General features: G+C 41.3%; 1 protein-coding gene across 6 annotated transcripts in view; it reads right to left on the bottom strand.

Annotated features, from left to right (window-relative positions):
- CCDC91 (coiled-coil domain containing 91) overlaps nucleotides 1–25,122 on the bottom strand; it is an 843,537-nt gene that overhangs the window by 404,725 nt on the left and 413,690 nt on the right. For all 6 annotated transcript variants that reach the window (XM_029599989.1, XM_029599990.1, XM_029599992.1 and 3 more), the window contains exon 8: nucleotides 20,967–21,074. In XM_029599989.1, coding sequence (XP_029455849.1) covers nucleotides 20,967–21,074 — 108 coding nt within the window. The remainder of the gene's footprint in view (nucleotides 1–20,966; nucleotides 21,075–25,122) is intronic.

The following is a 25,122-nucleotide window of genomic DNA, read 5'->3' as shown; positions in this document are numbered from 1 at the left end:
AAAAATGATTTGCTACCTCATTTTTTTGTCCTTAAAAATTAGTTCTTATTTTTCAATTGTGACTTTGGAACCCATGAAATTTCTTCCCTTGCAAGATACAACTTGCATATAACCAATTTTGTTTTTAATTACAGATTGTTTTATAATGTCAGAGCAGTGCTTGATGAACCGTTTTACATATAAAATTTAAAATTGCTTTTTTCGAGGAGCATGTCCATGTATGTACAGGGATTTGAAAATCAAATTCATGGATGTACTTACATTCCTGTGACTTCCCCTACTCCTGGGAATGCCCCTTTCCCTGAACAGCACATATACTTTTAATTGCACCAAAGGCAAGCAATTTTCAAAAGCCTATTTTATGTGGTTAAACACATTTACCTGAGTAAAAAAGAATTGAAAACTGCCATATGTTATTCAAAATAAAAGGCACTAAAAACTTGCAAAGTATGTAGTGAGTACTTTATTAATGATTATAATAAACTACAGTACACTGAACCATTAAAGTCATACCACACAGAGGTTCCAAGATGGCAGAAGGTTGGTGACTGTGTCCTGCTTGAGCCCTGCATCTTGGTTCTTCATTGCAAGTTACTTTTTCCTATTTGCCTATGGTGAAATGTGAAAGTAAGGCTCCTGTCTTTCCCTCTGAGACTGGGTCTTCCTTCAGCTGTTGGGTTCATGGATTAGTTTGTCTCTTAGGCTGATTCTGCAGCAGTTTTGCCTCTGATGCAGAGTCTATGGAGATTCCAGTTGAGGAAGCACAGTTCTCTATCTCTCTGGACCTAAATGCCACCCTGAGCTCAGAGATTCAAATGTCTCCCTGCCCCCCCCTCCCCCATGGTGCTGGCCTATAAGTGGTGCACCATTAGGCCGCTGTTCTAGTGTTTTTAGATCATACAGCAGTAGCTGGAGCAGCACAAGGGACATTTCGGAGCAGGGGCAACAAAATTGTTCACACTTTTGGACCAGATGGGGGGATATGTTTGATCAAGACCAATCTCCAACATGGCATTAAGTGGGTTTGTTTGAGAAAGGGAAGCTAGCTGTACAGAAAGCATTGTTGCTGGTATTGGTCAGGCATACAATCTTTAATTTTGAAACTATTTGGGAACATATCTGAACATTCTGTTTGTTCCATAGCTGATTCTAAAGTCCATAGGACTGAAATTATTGATACTGGTTCTGAGCTCCCAGCTGGCATGAGAGGCTTGGGAGGATGCAGGTGGGGTGGGGTGGAGGCTGGTTAGAGTTGGCTTGATGCGGTAGGGGTTGGGTGCCTTAATGCAGGTGACTTTAGTTTAATCTATGTCTGCATTTTTGAGGGGAGGAGGGAGGGGGCTGGGAGGCTTTGTGGGCCTATAGGCCCATTACGTTTGCTATATTTTGAGGGGTGTGAGGGGTGGGTGGGGGGAAAGACAATCGGCCGACAGGGCTGGGCTTATTTTCACTTGGGTGAGGAATCAGGTCATAAGACCTGCTCAGGTGCTTTTTTTCTTTTCCCCCTTGCAGCTCAGCTTAACCGACAATATTCTATCAACTAACTTTGCAAGCTAACCAGCGATATCTAAAGATATTCGGTTAGTTTCAAAGGTATCCAGGTATGTTTATCCTGATAACTTTATTCAGGGATCTTCAATGGGATGTTTATCCCCCTGAATATCCAGGATTACGTACTTGCTATCTTTAGCCAGATAAATTATTAGTTTAAGAGGCTTTTATGTATTGGTCTCTCAAAGTACAGATGAATACATATTTATTTATTTATTTATTTATTTATTTAGAGTGTCTTCTATACAGATGTTAGTCGAAACATCACCTCGGTTTACATGGAACAAAAGCAACGGAAATTACAAGTAACAGGGGAAGGGTAGGGGGTACAAATATATGTATATTTATACATATATTATATATATATTATATATTATATACATATTTATACATATATTATAATACATATATGTTTATTTTTGTATTAGAGTCATCTCTCACACAACCTAATTGCCACAATGGAATCTAGAAAATTCTTGACATGCTGAAGATGGAAATTTTATTATTTAATTTTAAAGCAGAAAAATGGTACACAGGGATAACTTTAAAAAGAGCACACGTGCACCCACATACTCACATATGTATACACGTACGTAGGAAATTTAAATCGTCCATGCAAGCAAGTGCATATGATTTAAAATACACCAAGTGTGGTGCTCCTAATTTTAAGTGGATACATGAGCAAACGTCAATCGTGTATCTTCCTTAGGAATTTTTCAGCTTTAATGCGTGCGGCTAGGCAGATTTTAAAACATACGCACATGAAGGAAACAGCCAGCTTGACCAATTAGTCCAATTATCTCTAAGTCATCCAGACCCCTTTGGTTCATCAGCTTGCATTCCCCCCAGTTTACCCAGACCTCTCACCCGATCATTTTAGGCATATAGGGGTAGATTTTAAAAGGGTTATGCGCGTAACCCTTTCAAAACCCCACTGCGCGCGCCGAGCCTATTTAGCATAGGCTCGGCGGCGCACACAAGCCCCGGGACACGCGTAAGTCCCGGGACTTTGCTAGGGGGCCGTGACGGGGGGGTGGGTGTCGGGGGTAGGCGCTGGCCCGGGGGCGTGGCAGAGGCCTCCGAAATTGCTCCCGGGCAGCGGCCGATCGGTGCGCACGAGTTATGCCTGCCTGGAGCAGGCGTAACTTTCACGATAAGGGGGGTGGCTGTAGATAGGGCTGGGGGGGGGTTAGGTAGGGGAAGGGAGGGGAAGGTGGGGGGAGGCCGAAGGAAAGTTCCCTCCGAGGCCGCTCCGATTTCGGAGCGGCCTCGGAGGGAACAGGTAGCGCGCGCAGGGCTCAGCGCACACAAGGTGTACAAATGTGCACCCCCTTGCGCGCGCCAACCACAGATTTTATAAGATACACGCGGCTACGTGCATATCTTATAAAATCCGGCGTACTTTTGATGGCGCCTGGTGCGCGAACAAAAGTACGTGCGGGCGTACATTTATAAAATCTACCCCATAATGAGTTCTTTTCAGACTTACACCTCATCAAGAGAAGAAGTAAATAAACGTGGGCAACAGCTCAATGCACACTGCAAACATGGGATTTAAAATTCATATTTATGCGCATAAATGCTGATGCTGCCTCAGAACACCCCAACACACTAACTCCGCCCCTTTTTTCAGCATATATGCATGTAATTGGGCCATTTTAAAATACAAGTTGCTCGTACTTGGCTCAGATACTCACATATATTGACCTTTTAATGCGAGCAAGTCTTTTAAAAGTCACTCCATAGTAAAGCAAAGCATTTTGAGAGATTCAAGATATAGATTTAGAAAGTGTTACGATTCCTCCCGTAGCTGAAGCTATGGTAGGCCTCTTACCTTTCTCTGGAGGCCGCTCTGTAGCCGGGGTCTCGCCTGATCTGGTTGCCCAGGTTTTGCTCCATGGCCTGGGACGCCTTCGATGTCCTCGAGGCCTGCCTGAGGCCTGCTTCAGTCTCCACCTGGACTTCCTGGTTTGGGGCCAGCCCGCAGCTCTTCTCTCCAGTTATAGGGCCAGCCAGGTGTGGCTCATCTGAACTCCTCCCAGGGTGTTGCTTGTTTCCTGTCCTATAAAAGGACTACCTTTTCACTCAGTCCTTGCTTCAGCAATGGGGCTAGTCTACCTAGGCTATATCTCCCTTGGACTTCCTGATGTTTCAGCTTGTTCCTGATGTTCCAGTCCTGATGTTTCTGCTTGTTCCTGATGTTCCAGTCCTGATGCTCCAGGATGTAGGAGCCATGCCTCCGAGAGTTCCTGCTTGTGTTCCGAGTTCCTAGACTCTTGCTTCTGATTCCTAGTCCCGACTCTGGAGGACCCGAGGGGTTTCCACTACCCTGTGCTGAGTGACTTCCCGAGCTTCTCCCGCTCTTCTCATGGTCCGCGACCAGCCTCTGGGCTGTGTAGGGTGCAGAGACAGTGTGGTCTGTGACTGTCCATTGGGGCTGCCCGTTGGCAATGGAATGGTGGGGGTGCCTGAGGGTCCTGCTCATCCCTCTTGTTCCTGTCTTTGTCTTGAACTCCTCTGTGCTTTGCTCCAAGTTCCAAGGCCTTGCCTTATCCGCTTCAGTCCTGTGCCAGCCTGACCTCTGTCTGGCCTGCCACCTCTGCTGCTTCCTGCGGCAAGTATGAAAGGGCTGGGAATGGTCGGAGGACTGTTCAGAGACCACCATATAGTGTGGTCTCCCGGGGTGTGTAGGTCGGCGGAGTGGCCGGGACTTGGACCGTCTTCACCACAGCAAGGCACACCTCACTTCTCTTCCACCTTCAGAGCCTGGGTATGCCAAACCTCGAGTGCTTGCTCGAGACTGATGCTAGCCATAGCCATAACTACCATTAGGTCATTCTAAATACAAATTAACATCTTTACAAGACAAGTCATTCTTTCTAATGATGCAGCATTTTTGACTTGAGTACTATATCACAATGTAGTCTAACACAAGTTTACACATTACAGATGTTTCAATGGAGGACAGAAGAAAAGCAATGCTACATTTTCAAGCACGCAACAGGATAACACCAGGACTGGATCAGCTTGCTCAATTTGACATGCAGCTAGATGGCTACACTATCCATGAATTTTTATTATAGTGCTGGAAGTTCTTCAGAAAAAGATAAACTGTGGTGTGCAGCTTGAAATTCTTCTAGCTAATCTAGCATTGGTTTAGAGACTGAATATAATAAACTGTTAGATGACCAAAATTATTTAAGATTCAGGAAGCTTCTCAAAACCAGGTTATTTAATCAGGCTTTTAATTAATTTATTATTGATGATTTAGTAATTGGAATTTTAAGGAGAGACTTGACTTGTTAACAACTTATTTATAGATATAGATATTGTTCTCTGCAAAGCTATTTTTTTTGGATGTTTTTAATTTCATTTTTTGTTTTCAAATCATTGTTTTATATTAGTTTTTAATGTACACTATTTTGATTTTTGGAAAATCATTATTTAAAAATAAATTTACCTTTACCCAAATATTCAAACTAAACTGGATGATGAAAGATATAATAAAGAGAAAAAAAAAGCCAGAAAGCTGTTAGATACAGGGAGAAAAATTTCTAAAATAACATTTAATATTTTTCAGTGGCTTCTATCATTCTCAAGTTTATCACTGTGATGATGGTATTGATTAGAGTTTTTGTGTTATAAGATCAACTGAAGTAACATGTTCCGTTTTAGAGACACATCACTGGAGGGATATATACAAGATGAGTGCTACTAAAATGATAAAAAGTGTGCACCATATTTCTATGAGGTGAAGCTTAAAGACCTAAGTAGGTATACCTTGAAGGAGTGAAGAATATGAAAGAGGCATTTAAATATATCAAGGGTATAAATAATTCAGTGCAGGTAAGCATTTTTCAATGAAAAGGAAATTATAGAAAAAATGGGTTATGAAATGAGACAATGCAAATGGTCTCAAGAGTAATATATTAAAGTATTTCTCCACACAAAAGCTATTGGAAACATAGGACAGCCCAGTAGTATAGACGGTGAGCATAAATATGATACTGAAATACAAAAAGGCATGAGACAAGCAAAACAGATTCTGAGTTATGGGAAAAAAAGAGTAAAGCCAAAAATTAAGTACAGTCTGCAGCATTACAATCAATAGGAAAACTTGGAAGACTAGAGGAGCCTAGAAATACATATCAAGTGCTCATTATTTGAAAAATATGAAGCAGTGCATGCTATTTTCCAAAATGAATTGGAACAAAAAATACCCTTCTTGAAACAAAATTCAGGCCCATCAAGCACAGCATCCTACTACTACTACTATTTATCATGTCTATAGTGCTGTTTGACATACACAGCATTTTATGAAAACATATAAGAGACCATTCCTGCTTAGTAGAGTTTACAATCTAATCAAGATAAACATATACGACAAAAGAGAATTTAGGAAATTCTTTTACTAAGAAAATGGTTAAAAATTAATAAAGCTGTAAAGGGGATAAATCAGGTATGCAATAGAGAAATTGCAATTAATGCATAACTACAGCAGACAACAGTAACCTAGATGTTTAAGGATACTATCCCCAATCCCCAAACCAACTCCCTCAATGAAAAACTCCCTAACTACCCTTTGCCATTGAACTCTTACATCGCTATTAAATGGAAAATGCCAGTGCCCAATAGGGCAACCAAAATTATACCCCACATAAACTCCCTCATCCATTCTAGAACCCATGCCCAATAAAACAAATATCCGTTTATGTGCCCTGAATCCTCCTTAGTGGGAAAGAATTTGGGAGCAGGAGGTAAGATTCCTCACCACATAGAGAAAAATAAATTCCCCAAAAAGTACCATTACTCCTTCCCCTACCCAAAGAAACCCCAAACACTCTTTCCTACAATTTCAACTCTTAATAGACCTCCCATTAGCAAAAAGGTTTGTGAAACAGAGATGCAAAGCAAATGTTCAATAATATTACTACAACACCATCCAGAAAGGTATAATCTGGGCAAGCAACCTGCAACGCAATGCTTGGCTCATAAGTAATTATGCCCAGTGCTGCACTGTGAAAAATAAAAATAAACATTGTCCTGCTCGTCAGATCTTGAGTCATTAATCTAAATATGATGAGACACATGAGTGGTATACCAGCAGCAGGCAGAAAAGCAAATAAAAAATTCCAAAATGAGCAAAAGAAAGGAGTCCATTACGAAAATCGGCAAATTGTCAACATAAATAAGAAGAGCTTGGAGCATCTATTATATAATTCGCTAGGCAACCTGGTAATAGGTGTCCATATATTCTGGAGGCTAAATATATTTACTAAAAACAAGCTGAACCAAACCATGTTCCATATCTGTATACCCAAAATAGCATCACGGAAGCTGCTGAAACGGAATGGCAAATTTAGCCCAGCATTTGGGAAGTCAATATGAGCATGTGGCCCACTGGATGAGGAACATAATACAAATAACAGCAAAGTACCAACAGTGTGAGAACCTCACAATGCATCTAGATTCATTCTGTACTACTAATGGATCTTCTGTCAGTCTCACTTTAAACTGTAGGCTGTTCCCACCAGGAAATATACATCCATGAGGCAGATCCCTTAAGATCTGGTCTGAGCCAGTCTAGGTGCCTCTGACTGAATGACCTCGCGCAACTTTTAGGCTTCGGCTACTGTAGAGCAAATTGTGATTTTATTATCAATTGAAACCCAAAGCTTAGCTGGGTATAGCATAGCATACCCGATGTCATGGTTCTGAAATTCCTGCTTGGCCGCTGCAAATGCTTGCCTTTGTTGTTGAAGTTCCAATGAAAAGTCTGGAAAAATTATTATTTTATCTTGATAACTCAAACTTCCAGCCAGTTGGGAAGTGCCTAGAGCACTTCCCAACTGGCTGGATGCAGATCATGGCTCCCAGCAGCTCTCCTTTAGCTGGGGCTGGAGCTATGGAGTGGTGCGTGCAGCCTAATTTAAGCATTTCATTTTGACAATCCAAACCAAGAATGGGGAGCCAATTTGCAAGAAAAGCAACTGGGTCTTTACCTTTCGGGGAGACCAACGATTCTTATGTTATTCCGCATGGAGCAGTTCTCCAAATCATCAAGCTTGATCACCGTTGGGGTTTGTATCAGTTCCAACTTATCAATGTTAGCTCTGATCAAGGTAACTGAATCCTCAAGGTCAGACAACTGGATCTCGGAACTCATTGAGCCTAGAAGTATTTTCTTTAACAGTTTCTAACAACTGGGCTATTTTTTCAACACCACCACCCAAGTTGGGAATCTAGCTAATGTGTTAATTTGGCAGCAAATGCTTTAAAAGTTAGAGATAGATTCTGTGCCACTCGCTCATCATCAGAGTGTAGGCCATCTGCAATTGCCTCTGGATCTTTAACTTTTAACGCTTTTCTCATTTTCATGCAGCGAGCCACTCATAATGCGGGTATAGAATTTTGACCAACATTTTTAGCAGTCGACATAATAAATTGTTGCGGCTGAGGTCAAGCAAATAATTTTGAAATGGATATAGGCCTGGCAGAAACTCAGCTACTCATTACCTGCCTGATTCAGAGCATAAACAGAAGTCCTTCTCTGCTTTTTTGATTGCTGATTTGCACTGGGCCAAGGATTTCAAAATATTGTCCACAGAGATTCTAAGATCCTTTTCCTGGGTAGTGATACCTTATATGAAACCCAATATCATGTACTTACAGTTTCGACTTTTTTTTCCCCTATATACATCACTTTATACTTGTCCACATTAAATTTCATTTGCCATTTAGATGCTCCATCCCCAGTCTTGCAAGGTCCACTTGCAATTTCTCAAAATCAGTTCATGATGTAGCAACTGAACAATTTTATGTCATTTGTGAATTTGATCACTCTTCACTCCCTTTTTTTCCAAATCATTTATAAATATATTAAAAAACACTGGACCCAGTACTGATCCATGGGGCACTCCACTGAGAGAAAGCAGAGTTACTTACTTGTAACAGGTGTTCCCAGAGGACAGCAGGATGTCTGTCCTCATCCATGGGTGACATCATCTAATAAGGCCTGGCAGGGAAAAATTATATCAAAGTTTCTAGAACTTAGACCATGACGTACTGAGCACATTCACACAGGATCTTTTCAGTCTTATATTTTAGCATTAAAAACAAACTCCAAGGGTAGGTGGGCAGGTTTTGTGAGAAATCATAGGATTTTCTAGTGGAACCCTTTCTTGAAGTTAAAAGAACTGAAGACACATCATCAGATAATTCATGGGATTATAAAGTCAATCTCTCAACCTTCAAGGGACTTGACAATGGGATGGTGTAACCTGCCCTGATTCTGAGTAATGAGATCTCAGGAAACCCCAGTCTGATCGGTTCCCTGATGGACATCTCCTGGAGGAGTGAAAACCCAACTGGGATTCAGAGGCCAATTTGGCAGAAGACCCAATAGGTTCAATCTGTACTCTTTCCTGATGTGCTGAGGATCCACAAGTCTGATGTTACACTGGGCCACCGATTTACATAAAACCATAGCTTCCTTCTAACAAGAAGATCCTCTTGCATGGGTACTGGGATACTGGCTATTTTTTCCATGATCCAGTCCCAGATGTTGACTGGGTTGCTGTCTGGGGCTTAGACACCCACTGCTGCCTCAGGCAAGCATGAGGGCCTGTTGTGTATGGGACAGAGGGGGTAGAGGTTAGTGCCTTCTCAGTTGGAAAAAGTGCTTCTTTTGTCCCATCTCTGGATACCTCCTGAAAGAGGAGGCTGAGTCTCGAGTGCCATCATAAAACTGTTTGTGCATAGCTGAGTGATCTGTGATCTGCGCAACCACATCCTTCACTCTGTCTCTGAAGAGATTCTCTCCTCTACACATCAAGTCAGCAAGTTTCTCCTGTTCTTCTGGGTAGTGCACTGCTTTATTATTCTACTCATTGCTTTTTCTATATCTGTGTATTATGACTACTGTACTACTTTCTGAAGCATGACTGAGCACATAAACCTATTTCTGGAATCTACAGTTGTACAGACTCAGGTTGTGAGTTTTGTATCTTGGGGTAGAGAATCTCTCCAGAGAAATATCTGGAGGATACTGGCCTTGTGTCTTATCACACCCACACAGAGAACTTATGACAGTTAGAGATCTGCTTATTTTCTTATAGTCTCCCTTTTTAAAGTTAAATGCTACTACAATAGTTGTCCTTAATGGCTTTCCTTTGGTAATTTTTCTAAATTAGATTACATTATTGCCAAGGAACTGCATCACTGTTAACTTTCACACCATGGCCTGCATCTCAGTGAGGATCAGATCTAGAATAGTTCCCACTCTCATCAGTTCTAAGACCATCTACTCCATGAAACAGTCATTTATGTCATCTAGAAACTTAACCTCCCTAGCATGTCCTGAAGGGACATTTACCCAATTAGTATTAGGGTAATTGATATTTCCCATTATTATCATGTTGCCTAACTGGATAATTTTTCTAATGTCTGTTAGCATTTCAAAGTCTGGCCAGGCAGACAGTAGTATTACCCCCACCCCCCCCCCCCCCCCCCCCCACACACACACACACACTATACATTCTTCCCTACAATACATTGAATTTCTATCCATAATGCACTTTGTTTCCTGCAGGACTTTTATCCCGTTTGATTCTATGATGTTTTTAACCTATAATACTACCCCTTCCACCAATTTAACCTAGCCTATCATTTTAATATAATTTGTACCAACTATCATAATGGTTATCCTCCTTTTTCCAGATGTCTGAGATACCTATTAAGTCTAAATCTTCTATAGTGTAGTAATTATCATGTTCGCCTAACATACAAAAAGTCTCTGCTTTAAAACCAGACAGAAACACTCTCTCTAAAGTGATGAGAATTATAATACTAAATTAATTGAACAGATGGGCAGACTGAATGGGCCATATGATCTTTTTCTGCCATTATATTTCTATATTTAATTTGGTCCCATATATTCTAACTCTCCAATCTTAATTTTTAGATTGCTGGCATTCGCATACAGACAATTCAAATAATATTTTTTAATTATGTTCACAACCTGTCTATCAGTTGAAATGGATAGTTTGGAATCATTTATCTGTTTGCTCTTTATCAAAATGTACCTAGGCTACTACAGCCTCTAGTAAAACCTCTCTTTTGGGTTATTCTACGTTCCCCATCATACCAGTGGTCTTTAACGATACCGCACTACAAACCAAGCAACGAGTTACTGTCAGCTCCCCCCCCCCATGACTTAGTTTAAAAACTGCTCTATCTCCTTTTTAAACATTAGCACCAGCAGTCAGAATATTCATTTATTGAAACAAATTTACTTATGGGTAAATTTTCAAAAGCCGGCACACGCCAATACCAGAAGATGTCTGAGATACCTATTATGTCTAACTCACCATTAGGTGCTGTCCCACTGAAGCGCATGCCGGCAGCCAGCCGGAAGAGCAGGTAAGTTTTGCGAAAATAAAAAAAAGTCACATAGAGAGGTTTTAGGGGTCGGAGCGGAGAGGAGCAAAGGGAGGCAGGGTAGGTAGGAGCTTTATTGGAGTGGACTGAGAGGGAACTGGGGAAAGGCCTGATCGCATCACCACGTGGATGTTATAAAATTCCCCCCAAACACAAGCACGAGTCCCATTTGCACACTACATAAAATTGGGCATGCATGTGCGCATGGGTAGTGGATTTTATAACATGCATTTACATTTATATTTATTAAAATTTTAGAATCACCTAACACATCAGGCCTAGGCAATGAACAAGTGAACATACATAATCGTAAAATGAAAGCAATCAAAAAAGCACAACATACATAAAAAAAAGTCAAAAATAAAAGAATTAAAACTTGTATTTTAAATATAAAAGATATTAAATAAAATAAAAAATGTAAAAGCCCAAATAATAAAACTGATAAATAAAATTAATCATAAATTAACAAAAAAAGAAAAAAAATGAAATAGCTCTATGCTTCTAGAAGTAGGCTAATTTATAAAGAAAAGTCTTAATTTGCTTCCTGAAACTCTTTACTGAGTCGCACTCTCTCATATCAATTAGAAAGGAGTTCCAAAGCACATTCACAGGTCATATGCAATCTTGAGTCTTTTGGGGAAGGAATCTCAAGTAGCCCTCGCTGGGAATAGTGCATGTTATAAAATCAGTGCGTCAGGAACCGCACACACATGGTTGCCCGCGCACATGTTATAAAATCTACCTTTATGTGCGCACATCCCTAGTGCCAATTATACTGAGATGAAGCAGACTAGATGTAGAAGTTATTTAAGCAGTTTTATGTGGGACATAAGAGATCTAATGCCTTATGCTCACAACGGATTGCGAAGTTTTTCGATATGAAATCGCAAAATTTCTTAGTGGATTCCCTTCTAAAAGGCCAAAGGACTTGGGACAACTCATCTGAAAAACTGAGTGATCAAATTACATCCCTTTCAACATCAAAGCAGTGAGGGCTAGATACTGGTTGTTGGGGTGTGGCAACATCCCTTCGTTCTGCATAATTAAGGTTGGAGAAACCTGATAGATTTCCTTTTGGTACACTTGGAACAGAATTTGAAGCCATCGGCCTGTTTCTCGGACGTGAGAAAATCAAAAGAAGAAAATTCTTCCCTTCAAATAAAAGAAATCATGAGAATGAAAACAATTAGAAGCACACACAACACTTTGTTTCTGCTGAAAAATATAAGTGTGTGTGGAATGGAGGGTCAAATCAGTAGAAACATCAAAGAAGATAATAAAACTTGACAAAGAGTTGATAAAACTTGAGCAAAGAACTCAGAAGAGAAAATAATAGCAATTTTTCACCAAAGCTAGGAGGTAAGATTAGTAAGAATACTGAAGAAACAAGGGAGCTTTCTGGAAACATATCCAACTGAGTCAGAGGAAAAGGAAACTTAAAGTGGTGGAGACACCACAGTACTGGAAGTCCTATGAATGTGTAGTAAAGAATGTATCTTTACCAGAAAGCCCTGGAAATTTCTTTATGCTTGGTGCCATATGTATTCACATGATCATTCGTATGACAAGTGAACCTGCTTATCTTTCTGAGTTCACCTCTGGAGACTTTTTAAAATTGGATATTATGGTGTCCGCTTTCCCATGCTTTTTTTGTTTGTAATCGTTTTTATTGAGTTACATATGATATAAATGCAACAGTACACCACTCAGAAGGAAGTTTCAGTAGTTAAGTATAACACAAGTCTTACTGTAAGGCAGAACTTACACCATTATGTAACAATAAACGGATAACAAGTAATCCTGCCCCCCATTAGAGAGCAGTATCTGTATTACATCTCAAGAGAGAGACTAACCCTTTTATATCTCCCCCCCCCCTTTCCCACCATTCCCCCCCTCCCAACCCCCCTAGACACCTTCCGCTGAGATCTCACAAAATCAGGATATGTGCATGAAACTCCCAGCATATGGCTGCAGGTACGGAGTGGGCCCTGTAGGCATAGTAACACCACTATCGTAAGAATAAACAGCAAAGTATGCGTTACAAGGTACAAGTATACTACCATAAGATATAACATCATAATACCAACTGTCATCACCCAGCATAGCACGGTGAGTAGAGAGTCAAGTGGAATGAAGATCGCCAGCTGAGGGGAGCAGTTGAATAAATGGAGACCAAGTCGCCTTGAAAAATGTCTGCTGTTTCTTAGGTGCTGTCGACACCGATTTCCGTTCCAATAAGTATAGCTCTAGCATAGCATCTTTCCACTCCTGAAGTGAGGGAAGAGTCGGGGATATCCAGTGACGTAATATGATCCGAATGGCAACTAGTCGACTCTTGTGCAGTAAAGAAAAAGAGTGTGATGTTGACTTGGGAAGAAGTCGGGGTGGTATACCCAGCAGGCAAAAAGTTCCAGTCCAGAAATCCATTTGTATCGTTTGAGCTTTATAATGCTGAATAATGTGCATCCAGAAGGACTGAATCGGTTTACAGTCCCACAAACAATGTGTCAGCGAGGCATGTGGGTATGAGCATTTAAGGCAGGCTCCTGAAGTTGTAATTCCAGCCAAAAACGCTCTCTGGGGCCCGATGATAAGTTTGTGCATGACTCTAAAATGTAGTTCTCTCATGGCTGTGCTAGTCGCCACTTTCTGAATCAGTTGATTACTTCCTCGTAAGGCTTTCACCGAAATATCCTGCTGAAAGGCTTCAGACCAACGAGTAGAACACACCTGATACACAGTGTATTTTGAGTTATCATGCAATAATCTATAATACATAGACAATTTAACTATCTTAAGCGAACTAATATGTAAATATCTTTGAAAGGAACCATTAGTAATTTCTCTTTTACAGCGACATTGGCTAGCCTGTATGTAACTACGAATCTGCAAGTAGATAAGGTAATCAGTAGGAAGTAGTTCTAAATGTTGGCAGCACTAAGCAAAGGAGTGGACTGAGTTGGTCTGCAAATCCATAAAGGGAAGCAAATCTACAATTCCTTTTGTTTTGAACCTCCCTAGCGTCTTTACAGGAATCCCAGCAGGAAGGTCAGGATTTTGTACTAAAGGCAGACAATATACCTTCCATTCCAAGTGTAAATATTGTCGGAGATATTTCCAACAGTTGCGCATTCCACCAGCCACTAAGCTGCGAGAGACCTGCAATGGTAGAATGCCCTGTGGGGAGTGTAGCCAAAATGCTAGATGATTAGGAAGGTAGGCTTCTTTTTCCACCCGCAATGCCTCTGAGTCATTCCCATATCCCAACCATTCCCGCAAAATTGGCAGTAAACAAGCAATATTATAAAATCTCAAATTTGCAACTCCCAGACCTCCATCAGTTTTGGGCACCATCAATTTAGTGGTGGATAATCTTGCCCGTTTAGGGCTCCAGAAAAATTTACCTAGAATCCGATAAAAAGTTCTCATGTCCTTAGATTTCAAATAGAAGGGAGTCATTTGTAAACATATAACAATTTGGGCAATAGGATCATATTTACTAAGGCGATTCTCCCCGATATTGATAAAGGTAATGACCTCCAACTATCCGTTTTTGCCTGAAATGTCTTCAACAAGGGTGTAATATTATAGGAGTACCACTGTTGGGAGTCCTTGTGAATTCTAATCCCTAGATATTTAATCGAATCATTTGCCCACATTAACGGGAAGTCCACCCAATTAGGCTTGAGAGCACCCAAGATATCCAGTGCTTCTGATTTCGATAAATTTAGCTTCAAACCGGAGAAGGACCCAAATGTCAAAATAACATGTAATAACTCCGGCAGAGCCGTACGGGCATGAGAAATCATCATCAGCATATCATCCACAAATAACATCATCTTCTGCTCTACAGACCCCGTTTTGATTCCAGAGATGAGGGGGGACTGCTTAATTTTTTGGGTTAGAGGTTCCAAGGATAAAATATAAAGGAGTGGGGATAAGGGGCAGCCTTGTCTGGTTCCCCTACCCAAAGTAAATAAAGGGGAAGTCACACCATTAATGCATATGAAAGCCTTAGGGTCACAGTAAAGTATTTGAACAGCTGATAAGAAAGGGCCGGAGAACCCAAAGCAACGTAAAGCATCAAATAGGTATTGTCAAGCCACCCTGTCGAATGCTTTTTCGGCGTCGAAGCTAACCAACAGGGGGTCTGGTACTACTGTCTGCCTGCAGCTCTCTAGTGCTGCCAGCAACAGTCTGATGTTAGCCACTGGTCTTCGACCATGAACAAATCCTGTTTGTTCTGAGGAAATAATGTCTGGTAAAACTGACTTCAACATATTGGCCAATATCTTAGCATAGATTTTAACGTCCTGGTTCAGGAGAGATATAGGACGGTAGGACCCTGGTTCAGCGGGATCCTTACCTGGTTTAGGGAGGATAGTAATGGCCGTGACCGTCATAGTGTCCGGCAACACTTCCTGATCAATCATATAATTAAACAGTGTCGTCAGAGATGGAATGATATGTACACAGAGATTTATAAAACAATGAGGTCAGTCCATCGGGACCCGGTGATTTATGTAATTTAAGGTCAGATACTACCTTTGTAACTTCCAATTCGGTTATAGGTTTATTAAGAATTCTCCTGTGCTGTTCAGTTATGGTAGGCAAATGCAAATTTGTGAAAAAGGATTCCTGATTGCTAACATTCGGAGACTCCGCTGTATAAAGCGTTTCATAAAATTTTTGAAATACCTGCCCAATATCAGACGTAAAGACAGCACGGGTGCCATCGGGTTTATTGATAGACGAAATGAATTTGGACGGTGCCCTGGCCTTTGACAATTGAGCTAAGAGCTTGCCCGGTTTATTACCATAGACAAATAGCTTGTGTTTAAAAGCAAACATACTTCCCGAGGCCTTGCGGTGAATTAAATCATTTAGCAATGCCTGAGTTTGCCGAAATCTATCTTTCCAGACCTGAGTATTAAGCCGATTCCATTGGGCCTTGTAGTACTTTAGCTTCTGTTCCAGATCTAGGATTTGTTTATTTTGCTGTTTCTTTTTTTGGATCGTATATTTAAGAATATCGCCTCGGATGACAGCTTTAGCCGTCACCCAGAATAAAACTGGCATATCTTTATGTTGACTATTAAATTCCTCAAATTGTAACCACTGCCGCTCCAAGAATTCCTTAAATTTTGTATCCATAGTTAACCATTCAGGCATTCTCCACTGAAACAAAGATGGCACCCTAGCTGCCTCCCCTATAGTACAGAAAATAAAGCAATGGTCCGAAATAACGAGATTACCAATTTCCGCTTTTTCCGCATCAGGAAAAAGAGCTTCAGAGACCAAAAAATAATCAATTCTAGACTTCGCTGGGTGGGCTCTAGCATAGTGGGTGTAATCTCTCTCAGAGGGATGGTACACCCTCCAAATATCCAGCAGCTGTAGGTTACGGCATAGAAAAGGAATGCCTTTCCCCTTACCCAAAGGTTGGGTTTGTACATTAGAGCATTTATCAAGAATGGGGTCTGCCAGGCAGTTAAAATCGCCTGCCAGCACTATTGAAGTGGTACCCAGTGAAGTGATTTGTGATACTAAGTTGGAAAAAAACATATGATTATATTTATTCGGTCCGTATATAGAAGCCAGTACAATAGAACGGCCGTATAAGCAACCCTTAACAATTATACTTCTCCCTTCACTATCAGACCATTGTGTATCTAATTGAAACGGGATTGAATTTTTAATTAAAATGGCAACCCCATTACGTTTGCTAGTACCTGAGGAAAAAAATACTTGAGTATATCCCTTTTTATTCTTCAATTTAAGGTGTTCACTATCTTTCATGTGCGTCTCCTGGAGGAAAACAATGTCCCCCTTGGACTTATGACAGTGTGCCATGACTTTCTCCCTCTTTTTGGGCGTGCCCAGCCCTGCAACATTCCAGCTCATATAATTTACTTTAGGTACCATTACCCTCTACATATGCATAGACATGAAAAAACAAACTTGGTATGTTTTGTACGCTCAGACTCATGTTGCCTGATTGAAAATAGAGACATAGCCACATGCCCATTAATACTTGGCAGCCTTTGAGAAACTTCCTCGCACATTCCCCTGTCATCCTCCCACCAATAAATCCTATCATCATACGTTGCCCATTTCCAGCAATGTAGAATATCATCCCAGCAAGTTGGTGTCTAGCCCCCCTCCCCTGTTTCCCCATCCCTCCCTTACCCAGAATTAAAGAACCCCCAGTACAACAACCAACCATCTTCCGTAACTGCCCTCAACAAGGAGAGCTGGAGCCAATGTTTTTGGTCAGGTGACAGGTCCCGGAAACATAAAAAATAATTCCCTGAACAAGTCAAGGTTCCTAAGAGCCTTAATAATGTCCCAGACAATGTCCAAAATGTAATGTAGAACGTGGCAGGTATAAATCCAATCAAGGTCTACTCCTCAGACCCGACACTGCAAAAACAACCATAACTGTACCCGAACACGGAGGATGTCCGCCGGCCTCCTTAACGTAGAAACGCTTCTAGATACCGCTGGGCTAATGTTCATGTGGATAAGATCACCAGTGTTTCTTTTACATACCGTTGAGCTTCAGAGAAGGTGTCAAACGCCTGAGATTGCCCATTATTCCAATTATGCTGGATATTGAAGGGCAAACCTTACTTGCTTGGTAGCCAGCTGTGAGCAGAGCGGGCCAAATTCCTTGCGCTTGGCAGCTACTCGGGCAGAAAAATCCTGAAAGATTTTCACCGGCAAGTATTGGAAGTGTAAAGATGATAATTTTCTTGATGCCTGCCATATGAGCTGCCTATCACTGAAGTCCAAAATTTGCGCAATGACCACACAAGGCCTATGCTGATTTTCCATGCGCGGTCCAAAACGATGTGCCCTCTCTATTCTTATGGCGCCAAACTGATCCGATAGGCCCAGGGCCTCCGGGAGCCACTGCACAAGCTGACTTGCTAGATCAGAGTCCGGGATAGCTTCCGGTATTGCCCACGAACCGTAAGTTGTTACGCCGCGATCGATTTTCTAGCTCGTCCAGTTTCTCTTCTTGCTGCCGAACCGCTTGTTCCAGTTTATGTAACCTGCCCTCGGCAGCCAGATTTTCATCCTCTGCTGCAGACATGCGAAGTTCCAAGGCATCTATCCATGGCGGCAGTTCGGCAAACGCAGATTGCAAGGTCGTAAGTTGTTCCGAAATCTTATCTAATTTTACCGCTAGCGCTTCAGTGACTGCTGCTGTGAGAGCCGTGAGGTTTGGGTCAAGGGCCGAGCCCAACGCCGACTTTTCTGTTCTGGTGGCCATTTTGTCCTCCAGCGTTTTAGGTGTCTCCTTATCTTTTTTTGCCAATTTTGCGGGCATAGTCGCTGGAGATCTATTCATATATCTGTCGATATTCATAAGCAGTACTCACTAATAAATTTGCAGCACGAAATCATAACGGATGCCTGAGATTTTAAAAGGATTCCGGGCCTGTCTCCTGGAGCCGGGTTAGACACGTCTACCCCAGTTCACCACATCACGTGACTCCTCCCATGCTTTAATACTACAGCTATTTTAGTGAAGGTTTTGAGAAGCTCTACTCCTTTACTGTAAGAGATACTAGATGTTCTACCATTGTATGCAACAAAATATGATTCTACCTTCTATGAATATTGACCTCAGAGGGATACAGACTTTAAAAGATGGATGCTGACATGTATGTTCCAGCAAATACTGTATCAGCAGACAGAAAAAAATGCTACCCAGCCTATCAGATCGGCTTGTTGATTTAAGAACTATAAGCTCCTTTCTAATTCAAAAGTAAGCGGCCCTAGGACAGCCAGGGCAGAAACTCAATAAAAACTTAATCCCCCAGAGCAGATAAACAGTCTATCCAAGGGCAGCATGAGACAGAACCAGTGACCTCTGATGGGAGAGAGGGGAGCAGTATGCGAATGAAGAGAATTGCTGAACATGGCAAATCAGCACTAGTCAAGACATGACCTACACACTCCAGAATCACCATGCAGCAGGAGCAGTAACTTTTCCCTCATTGAAAAGGGGGAGGTCAGCAATCTGAAATGCAGAGATGACACCATCCACCTGCTGCATAACTATTGTTGTAAAGCACAACCTGGCCAGAGCCAGAAACAGGGGAGTTATACTGGGAAAAAGGTAAATCAGAACCCGGTTAAAAAGCAGAGGGCGCTGAAGGGGACAAGGAGAACTACAACTCCTAGGTTTTTAGAGGTACCACCTGATCTATGGGCCTGGGAAAAGGGGAACAGCTGTTTGAATCAAGTAGCAGTGAATCAGACACAGCTGAGTCCATGGTCATAGAGGAGGAGGGCGTGCTGGGGTGGTGGAAGTGGACTGAAAAGCCCAGCTCCTCAGAAGAGGAGCAGGAAGACATGGAGGTGAACTCCCTGACAGAGGAGTTATCGGATTCCGCTATGGAAATGGGGTAAACAGCCTGGTTGGGGGGGGGGGGGATAGAGTTTCCCTTGTAGCCTAAAAGAATGCTTGTGTTTATAAGTAAAGCCATTGAGTGTACTATGATTTTGGTGTGGGAAGACCGGTGACTGCAGTACAACATGGGAGAGTTGTGCAATTCCCCAGCAGGGTGGCAGCGGCTGGCTAAAAAGCCTAAACCAGTACTTTTGTATTCTGGAGAACAGGAGACTTTTTGAGAACCTAGGTGTTGGACTGTGAGGAATAGAAAAAGGACTTTCCTGTTGCAATACAGACTGTCTCCGATGCTAAACCATATTGGACTCTTTAGTGTCTTCTTGAGCCTCTAATATGATGTTTTTGTAAAGACCATGGACTGATTCTACCCTCATGGATATACCTTTTAATTTCTTTTTGTCAGACTTTCACATTTTGATATACTTCAAAAAAAATAAATAAATAATGAAGTCATATTCAACAAAATGTATTGTAGATCTGCATGCTGCATTGCCGGTTAACTTTTATGTAATATGCCTAGCACTCTCAGTTTTTTCTGTCTCTGTGTGTAATTATCAAATATTAAATGCTTGATAATATTATACATCATTTTTTAATTGATTTGTCAGTATAGTCTCCAGTAGAACAATAGAGTTTAATAGCGATATCAAAAGTTTAGCATAACAATCAGGCAAATGCACTAACAGTTTTACATGTAATAAACTGATTTATACAGGATATTAAGAATGAATCATACACTTCAGCATAAGACCTAATAAAATTCTTCCCTAACCCTAATATTTATTTATTTATTTTATTTAATATATATTTCTATACCGGACTTCACGAATAGAATTCACATCAGGCCGGTTTACATGGAACTTAGGGGATAAACAAGTGTAACCAAGAACAAGAAGGCTGAATCAAGCAAAGTTACATAGAACAGGGGCATTGAACTTGGGGGCTAGAGTAGCCAGGAAGAAAGGTAGAGCGGAAATAAGCAACAAATAAATAATATATAACTGGTTATGAGATTGGTAATTATCTCATTCCTTAGGCTGAGTTCGAAGTGGCATTTTGACTAGGGGAAGGCTTGGAGGAAAAGCCACGTTTTTTATGTTTCTGGGGAAACATAAAAAACATAAAAAACTTTTCTTGGAGGAAAAGCCACGTTTAATATCTTTCTGGGGTGCATGTTTCAGTGATTCAGTATCAAAGTCCTGATTTACAAATGCCCCCCCCCCCCCCCATTCTTTGATTCTTTGTCTATGGGAAAGTTTAGTAAATCAGGCCCCAAACGTTGAAGGCAATTTCAAATTATATGTAGGTTGGGCTGCTTCAAGGGGATATTATTTTGTTTTTTGTTTTTTTTAAATAGAGACATTACCAGGGAAACAGTAATGGGGAGGAAAATGCAGAAATGGAAGAAATTTATGAGACCCTTGAAATTAACAATTATAGGCTGATGCTGAAAGTTCAAAATAAGCCAGTTGGGATAGGCAGATTTACAGTTCTATTACAACAATACAAATATCCTTAGGAAACATGTTAGAACACATTTCTACTTCTTTACCTGAGAATTGAGCAGTCCCTCACATTTTTGTGTCTGTTTCTCAATTGCAGATTGGAACTGTTTTTCACTAGTCTCTTCTTGTTGTTGAACTGCAGACTGAAGCAATGCCTAGAAGTATAAACAAAAATGCAAGGCAGATAAATTCTAAGCACAGGGCATTCGGAGTTCTGCATTTGGAGTGCTTTAAGTGCTTTTTGAAGGAGTGTAAATTAACTAATAGGGAATTTGTGGATGACTGAAATTAGATAGCACAAATGCACCCACAATGTGGGCATTTGTAATGGTTGGAGTGCACTTCTATATACACTTAAGTTTTTAGTTCTGTCTCCTCCTGTAGCCAAAATTACATTTTTGGCTCTCTTGCGCCTTATGCACACACCTTCTCCTGGAAAAAAGGACAACTCAGAAAAAGATAAAGAGTGTGAGTCTGTCTGTTAAATATAAACCCTGTTTAGTAGGACCACACAGGATGAAAGGCATGAGAGTTGCAGAAAAAAAGCCAGACATATTTCACTGGCTGACAAAACTCCACATCCTCTCGGCACACTGTAAAATCCCATGGGCCAAGCATGATCTTCAAGACCACAAGTCAAGTAAAAGCAGATGGAAACTCTGAGTCGATTTAAAATAGAGAGGAACAGTCCCCCCCCCCCCCCCCAAGGAAGCTTACACATGAAGAAATGGAAGTAAAAGTGTGGAATTCCCTATTAAAAATCCAGAGAAAAACAGTCCAAATGTCAGTGAAATTAAGATTGATTATCACCAGTGCTGCACAAAGACATTCGGTTACCAAATATGTAGAATCTATCAGCATATTAAGAGAAGTTCTCTACAGACTAGACACCCACTCAGAGTTCCTCTGAGAGGATGCAAACATTTTTACCAGCCATTTTTTCCTAATTTTTCATTGTGGATTCAACATGAGTCCAATACAGAGTGATTATGTAGATACAGATATACTGTATATAGATATACTCAACTTGTAGAAGTTTGTGCCAAACTATACTTTATACATGACACTAAATGTTCTATTTTTAAACACATCTGAGTATTACAGTACTTGCAATTACACCAGTAAGTCAAAACAGACATATCTGTCATAGAAAACAGATATTTGGCACACATGTGGAGACAGGCAAGAGAGGCCAAATCTTTTAAATAATCTCTTTTGAACAAAAAGATTTAGATGGCAACGAAAAACATACAGAAAATAAGTTGCAGAATAAACATTCAGAAATAGAAAAAAAAAGTTGTTAGAAATGTTTATGTGGTTTTTGGACGAGCTTTTCACATTTTCTGATAATTAACTCTGTTGTGCAATCATTAGCCTGCTTCAGTTTGACACTATTTACAATAATTCAGTAGCAGTACCAGCTTTACAGTTCCTTTTTCCTTTTATATTTTACCAGTAAATTAGCAACAGAAGACTGATGCTGAGCACACTGTTTTATCAAATTGTTCGAACGAACACACACTTTATTAATGGATCGCAATTTGGGATTGATTTACTCACAATCTTTTTGGCCTTTGAAAAGCAAATAATAAAAACATATTTTGGTTTTGTTGAACAGAAACTATCTTGAAAGGACACAGCCAAGTTTTTGACCAAACAAAAAAAAGAGATACCTGTCACAATGTACAAAAAACTATTTAGAGCGCACAGGAAGAAGATGGTACACTAATGCCTTCAGATTATTCAACCAAATATATCCAATGTTTTATATGCCTATAATAACCCTCAGACCTCAATATATTTACTTCTGCTCCAGGCTAGCATAATGCCAGGCTAAGGGCATGGCTGCAGCCATGAAGCTCCACATTCGTCTTATGGAAGTAAATTAGGCATTAAAAATACAATTATAGTTATAAATAAATAAATAAATAAATAAAGGTTAACCTAGTTTCAACTAACCTCTTCCTTTATTCTATCAGGTAACAACCTTCCACTCCCTTAAAAACATTCAAAATATTAACATATTTTCTCTATTTTTAAAGTTTCCATGAAAACCCTACTTTTAAAGAACCAGCACTACTATTTTCTATGTGGGATAATTTATTTATTTATTTATTTATAATGGAACTCACCTTTTAAAAAACACTTCAGGTTACCCATTGATTCTCATCCCAGACCTCAGAGCACACCTAGACAGTCAGGTTTTCAGGATACCTGATTATGCATGAGAGAGATCTGCAAACAAAGGAATCAAAAATGCAAATTTGTATCATGCATATTCACCTTAGATAACCTAAAAACCTGACTGGCTAGATATCCCCCGCTGACTGGCTTGAGAACCACTGGTTTATTCTAACAATCGAGATTATCATAAATTATATACCTACAATATAGTTTACTCTATTCTAAATCTAGTTTTAATTTTATTCACATCTTTCCTCTTTCTCTTTCACATTCAGTCAAATTTCACATACTACTTATGGCAGTAACTTTCAAACAGCTGTGTAGGTACACATGTATGTGCATATCCCGGCTCGTGCCAATGGACGCAGCCATTATCTAACATACATGCATCTATGTGCGTATGGTATAAAATAGTCTAATGGCCGTACACATATGGGTGCCGGATTTTAAAAACTGCATGTGCGAGCAGCGCGTGCAGGGGGCACAAATTTTCGTTAAAAACGCGTGGCGACACAATCGGGACTTCCCATTTCCCCACCCCTCCTACCTAAACTTCCTCCCTCTTCCCCTCTCCTCCCCAATCCCTGAACCTAACCTACCATTCCCAAAAATTTGTATTTTATTACTTTCCGCTCCTCTGGAGCAGCAGTAATCTCTCCACGCACTGGCCAGCTGCTGGTGCGCGCTTCCCCGGAACAGCGGCAAGGGGCCGTTGTCCCAGCCAGCCTCTGTCCCACTCCGCCCAGACCATGGCCCTTGGCCCGCCCTTCTTCTGGGCCTGGCACTTATGCACGTATCAGTGGTTACACGCATGGCCGTGCCCTTTAGAAAATGCGGCGTGCGCAGGACCCTGCCACGTGCGTAACTGCCGGTATTTGAATACGTGGCTCTTTGAAAATTAGGGCTTAAATTCTTGCCAGTTAATGTTAGGAGACTAGAGTTTAGCTGGATAAGTTAGGGGTGGTCTTGGGGCGTAACTGGGAGGAATTGAGTTAGCCGGTTGAGTTAACCAGTTAACTCCGATATTCAGAGTGAGCCAGATGACTTAGCTGGTTGAGTCTGGTCAAGTCAAAGAGCTGTCCTAAAGTTAGCCAGCTACAGTTAGCCACTTAACTGGTTACATTCAATAGTATGGCTACACTGTTGAATATAGCACCAACGAGAGCTGGATGAGTTTAACCGGCTAACTTTGTTATCGGACTGTCTGAATATAGACCTCTGTAGTGTTAAAGGGATTTGGTCTACAAGGCCCAGTGGAAGTAAATGAGAAATTAAAAAAGAAGTAAATAAGCTGGCTTCAATTGCAGCATTTTCTATTTCCAGTGGAATTTTATTTGCTTCTATGTATGATACCCCTGATGTGGTTGTTTTATGCACAAAGGGCCAAATATTAAGAGTTACGCGCGGGCGTAGATTTGTGCGCGCAACCCGGCATGCACAAATCTACGCCCGATTTTATAACATGCACGCATGTTATAAAATCCAGGGTCAGTGGGCACAAAGGAGTGCACAATTGTGCAATTTGTGAACGCCGAGCCGCGCAGCCTTCCTCCGTCCCCTCCGAGGCCTCTCCGAAATCAGAGGGAACTTTTTTCCGGCCCCCCCCCCCCACCTTCCCCTCCTTTCCCCTACCTAACCCACCCCCCTGCCCTACTTAACCCCCCCCCCCCCTTACCTTTAACTTACAAGTTGTGTCTGCCTCCGGGCAGGCATAGGTTGTGCGCGCCAGCCAACGGCCAGCTCGCAATCCCGGGCATAGCGGCAAATGGCCACTGTGCTTGGAGGCACCAGCCCTGCCCCCACCCTGCCCCCTTTTTCAAGCCCCGGGACATACACGCGTCCCGGGTCTTGCGCGCATCGCCGGACCGATGGAAAATAGGCTCGGCGCGTGCAGGAGCAGATTCTCGGGGTTATGCACGTAACCCTTTGAAAATCCGCCCCTCAGGTTTTCTCATTGGTTCATGAGGCTTCCAGATTATACAAGGGTCTGCGATCCCTAGTATATCGTCCTCTAGATGT

This window comes from Rhinatrema bivittatum, chromosome 4, assembly GCF_901001135.1.
Source record: "Rhinatrema bivittatum chromosome 4, aRhiBiv1.1, whole genome shotgun sequence".
NCBI lineage: Eukaryota > Metazoa > Chordata > Amphibia > Gymnophiona > Rhinatrematidae > Rhinatrema > Rhinatrema bivittatum.
The sequence above is the reverse complement of the archived record's forward strand: the minus strand, read 5'-3'. Positions and strand labels throughout refer to the sequence as shown.